The 5,054-nt window shown below is 32.5% G+C and overlaps 1 protein-coding gene across 1 annotated transcript; it reads right to left on the reverse strand.

Moving 5' to 3' along the window:
* Nucleotides 1-848: 848 nt before the first annotated feature.
* LOC120121498 (aquaporin SIP1-1-like) lies at nucleotides 849-3,153 on the reverse strand. Its single transcript, XM_039140844.1, has 3 exons — nucleotides 2,680-3,153; nucleotides 1,892-2,164; nucleotides 849-1,172 (listed from the first exon to the last, which is right to left on the reverse strand). The coding sequence occupies exons 1-3, from the start codon at nucleotides 2,977-2,979 to the stop codon at nucleotides 981-983; spliced, it is 765 nt and encodes a 254-aa protein (XP_038996775.1). The 5' UTR covers nucleotides 2,980-3,153; the 3' UTR covers nucleotides 849-980.
* Between the last annotated feature and the right edge of the window lie 1,901 nt (nucleotides 3,154-5,054).

A 5,054-nucleotide genomic window follows, 5' to 3' on the forward strand; every position in this document is an offset into this window, starting at 1 on the left:
TTGAGTGATAGAGAACAAGGCGTGGTAATGCGTGTCTTTGACATGTCCACACGTATACTATCTTTTTAGAGAAAATTCGTAAAAAATTTTCTTTGAAAGATTAAATGAAAAATGTGAAAGATTCATCTGATATTTATAGGCTACTGAGACTGTTAAAGTTTGAATATTTCAGATGATAACAATTGATTATTAGTTGTCTGAAATTAAATAAATTAAACAATTATTTTTTTTAAATTAAATCATAATTTAAGATGTATCTGGACTGATTTTCAACTTTGTTCATGGGAGAGACAAACTGTTAATATCAAGAGTTACATGAGTTATATGATTTAATTTCAGGAGTTATAACTGTTTAATTTTTATGCAATAAACATACTCTTTTTTGAGCCAGATTCATCAAGAGGAGTTACAAAAAGGGTTTAAATTCAGAATTAAAATCAAATTTAATTTGATTTTCTTGTTGGACGGATTTACCCTTACTTCTAGCCTATAAATAGAGAGCTAAATTCAACTTCTCAACACACACTCTCAACATTCTGAATTCACTCTTCAAGTGTTTTCTAAACTTGTTCTCTGTGTGTTTTCCGATCAGAAGTGCAATACCACCAGCAATCCACTCCGATTTCGGGTGTACGAAATTTAGAGCGACCGTGTTAACCTCGGGGGACGGTCCGCCTACTGCAGCGATTACACACATCGGGGCGAATTCGTTTCTAAAGCAGTGGTTAATACCACGACACGGTTAATCGGTTCTTTATTTATATTTTTCAATATATATTTTTCCAGTCAATGCTAATGCCTCGTTTTGCAGCAGTCTATTTTACCAACAGTTTGATTTTAAGTCATGGATTGTTCACATAATTCGCAGCCAACCAGACAAGGGAATGCAGAAAAGACTATAGGACAGGTTCATATTATCCACAGATGATAGACGGGTATTGATGATCAGATCAAAAGATCTTATTGCATAAACGTTGAGCTTATTTTCTGTTGTTGATGGACACACGAACCTTTTCAAGCAACCTTATGATTTCTTCACTTTCTCGTGGTGGGGAGAAGAATAGCCGGAAAACCATCGCAGCCAATATAGTTCCGACGAACGGACAGATCCAATAAACATAAAAATGATCCCATGTGTTGTGCTGGCTGTACACATATGCCCAACCAAAGGCCTGCAATATGATTCACAACTCCAAACGCATTTAGAATGTCAAACATGTCTGCACCAATAACATGTGGTTGCTTTCGGAAAGAGACTTAGGAAATGAATGGTTAAAATTTACAAACTTGTGAAATTTAAAAAAAAAACCGATAACAAGCGAGGAAATAAATGCATAATATGATGCATATTTACAATGGAGTATAACTTTATTGATTCAATACGAAGTGTAATCAGGACTTCAAGGAGATGATGCAATAGGAACACAAGTTCGCCGCAAAAACTATGGAATATGAAGGTCCAGCAACAAAAAGGACTCTCTAAATTCATAGAAAACTTAAATTCAACGAACCTGTGTTAGACACATACCCAAATCCGACACTTGTACCGAGTCCGTGTATAGAGAAACCTTTAGGGACAACTATCATTGACTAACCAGTCAAAGAAGCACTATTGGAATCCTAAACTGGAAACACAAGGTAGCACTGATGGTCTATGTTACCGACTCTTCTTTTTCTTGAAGAACCCGTTTGACACAGATCCAAACATTGGTATAGAGAAATGGTTACAAAGACCCTCAAAATACATGGAAACCTTTAGGGAGGGACACATAACATATGTTGCTACTTATCTTTAAGCAACTATGTCCGATGCTGGGTACAATTCCAAATATAAATATATCAGACACGTTTCAAAATAGAAAAACATACAAAATGGACGGGCGAAACTTACAAATGCAGGATTCATGGAAGGTCCAGTGTAAGCAGAGGCAAACGTTACTAATGTTACGACCACAATCGAAATCAACCCTGTCTTGAATATCGGACTCTGTGGGCCTCTAAGAACGATAAAAAGAACAGCAAAGGCGATTAAAAAGGTCAAGACCCCCTCAGCAATGGCTCCAGTGTGTGCATCTACTTTCAAAGATGGTCCCCCTATCAGGTGCTTGTATTGCTCCGGGATCGCCGCCATGATCGCCAGGGCACCACCCAAGGCACCAGCAGCCTGCCAGCGAAATACTCCATTTTCAGTAATGTACATCAACATTGTAGCTTTAGCTACTAGTTCAATTTCATTTTTAAACAGCTTAAGATGACATAACTCTCTTGCTAGGACAAGGATTTTAACATGAGTTGTTCTTTGCAATTTAATATTGTCTCAAAACAACAGAATCTTGACACGCAGCACGACATGAATTGAATACACATTACACAACTGCACAAATTGTATGGAGAAGAAGACTAACAACAAATTGCTAGCAAGTAAGATAATGAATATTTGAAAGTAACAAAAAGAAAATAACTAAAGCTAGAGTGTTAACATTTAAATTGGATTTAGAGGTGAATTTACAAATTATTTTATTGAACTAGTAAATGAATGTCAAAACAGTTAAAAAGATCATTATTAAACCGCAAAAAGGATCATATAATTTGATCAAAAAAGTTAAAAGAACAGCAGAACCCATGTCAAATAAAAACAGATTTTTTCAAAAAATGCCAAATTTAGTGTATTTATTTTATCTGAGCTGGGAAGCGGAGGGCCATGGAAATAAGGGTATCGTCGCTGAAGCCGGCGGCATAGAAGGCAGCAGTAGCAGTAGGATCAAAACTTGCACCACCGAGAACTGCACCAATAATATTAAACATGGAAAGGAAAACGAAAAAGACGACGGTAATGATAACAAGGGGTGCCCAAGCTAAGGATTGGACACCAACGGTGCTGGCTATCAAATAAGTCAGTAAACCAAACGACGATGAAACGAAAGCCCACATGAAAGAGATAACCATGTCACCGATTGCAATCTTTATTGGACCCTTCATCTTTAGGTTTCTTCTTGTTTTTTTTTCCAGATATTTTTCAAACTCACGAACAAATGGAGAAGAGGGTTTCTCGAGCAGAGATTTGCTTTGTGTAAAAGAGAGATTTTGGTTCAGAATTGGACCGATATTTTGAACACGAAATGATTCCCGAAGAGTTCTTCAGGCTTGAAAAGGAATGGAAGGATTCTCTGTAAAAGGAATCGGTCTCTTACTCTCTTTATCGGACAAGGGATCAAACGATTTGATTATTAAAATTTAGAGTAAACGACATTATGGTCAATGAAATTTTAGAGGTCATCAAAATTTTAAATTTATATTATAATTATTAATTTTTTTAATTATGATTATTATTATTTGAAAAATTAATGTAGTACATTAGAATATTCTTTTTAAAAAAGTGAAATTTTAAATTAAAAACTATTATATATGTCAGTTTCCAATTGAACATAACAATTATCGATTAATTTTAACGATAAAAGCATTTAGTTTAATTAAAAATTAACATAATTTAATTTTAAGTTGATTTGATAATTAGTAATATCAGATTATTTTTTTTATCTTTTAATTACGATTGAGGTTTGATAAATTATTTTTAATTAATTTGAATCAATAAAATAATAATAACAATAATAACAACAACAATAATAATAATTTGATGATATTTTCGATTAAAGAAGTCATCAAATTACAACAAATACGATAAACAAAAGGAAATAATGGATTCTAACTTTTTAGGGTTTTTAATGTGTCACACTAAATGTTGTTAATGGTTCAATGACCTAGTGAACTAAATGAAAATTTTTCACAATAATAATAACTCTAATAAAAGTTTTCCAATTTTGACAATAAATAAAGAATTCTAAAACTAAATGATTATTATTTTTAATTGACCTTAAAATTTATTATTAGTAGGAGTGTGGGTTGTGGAATGTGTTCGTAACGCAGAGTTTATAATCTTACAGTTTAAAAGAAATTTTGAGCGTAAACCATTTCATTAGTCATTAAATTATGATCTCAATTCTAGGTAGATCATTAAATAAAAATAATAATTTTAATCCAAAATCACTTAACACATTTCCTCAATTTTAGGTTGTAGGTTCAATATTCATCGGGAGTAAAATTTCTCTTCCTCCGTTGGATAGAAATTGTTCAACAAAATTAAATAAAAAATTCATTAAGTGACCTTAGTGATTAAATGGAGTGTCGTTCTCTTTAAAGATCATGGGGTTCGTGCAATTGTTTTTAGAGGGTGTGTATACATTTTCAATGACTGAGAAATATTATCAACACATATTATTTTATTAATAAAAAATAATAAAATTTGGATAGGTTTAAGGGATTGAAGTTGAAACGTAGTAACATTTAATAATTATATCAAACTAAATAATTATTTATGATTAGAAAAAAATACATATTAAATATATAAAATTAAACATCTCAAAAATTATGTACTACTCCATAAATTATCAACATATTATATAAATGTAAAATATTGAAGTATAGTTATAATTATAATTCACTTCAATATATATATATATATACCAATTTGAAATGGAAAAAAGATGAAGGAAAAGTTTAAAACAACGTAAAAAAGATGATGGTCGAGGAAAAGTGTTGGAGATGCTGCTAAAGAGATCGAGAGGAGTTTTTTTTGGATAATTCAAATTTTATTACCTAAAGAAGCAGAAACTGCTACAAAAAAACACCGATCACAAAATTTCTATGTACATCCTACTAACAAAATAACGATCGGTTTAGGCAATGCCCCAAGAGTTACAAAGGAATGAGTTAATACTATCAGTCCTATTGATATTTCCCCCCTCAATTTGATACTTACAAAATCTTTGATGCGATTGAAGAGGTCTTCGGTTGTTCTTGATCTTCCTTGGAAAATTCTATGATTGCGTTCTTCCCATAAAGTATAGATTTTAGCACACCAAGCTAGTTTCAGAATAGTTGTAATGAGGGACGTGCCTTTCCAAGTGTTGTAAGCCCAATCAACCATGTCATCCCAAGAAGAAATAGATTTTATCCCATTATGATGTAATATTTTCTCCCATAATTGAGTAGCAGTG

The sequence above is a fragment of the Hibiscus syriacus genome, unplaced genomic scaffold, assembly GCF_006381635.1.
Source record: "Hibiscus syriacus cultivar Baekdansim isolate YM2019G1 unplaced genomic scaffold, ASM638163v2 tig00110374_pilon, whole genome shotgun sequence".
Taxonomy (NCBI): Eukaryota; Viridiplantae; Streptophyta; class Magnoliopsida; order Malvales; family Malvaceae; genus Hibiscus; species Hibiscus syriacus.

Coding starts and splice junctions, on each gene's coding strand:
- LOC120121498 (XM_039140844.1), bottom strand. CDS start 2,979: ATGAAGGGTCCAATAAAGATTGCAATCGGTGACATGGTTATCTCTTTC. Junction 2,165..2,679: donor CCCTCCGCTTCCCAGCTCAG/ATAAAATAAATA, acceptor TTTCGCTGGCAG/GCTGCTGGTGCCTTGGGTGG. Junction 1,173..1,891: donor CTTCCATGAATCCTGCATTT/GTAAGTTTCGCC, acceptor ATCATATTGCAG/GCCTTTGGTTGGGCATATGT.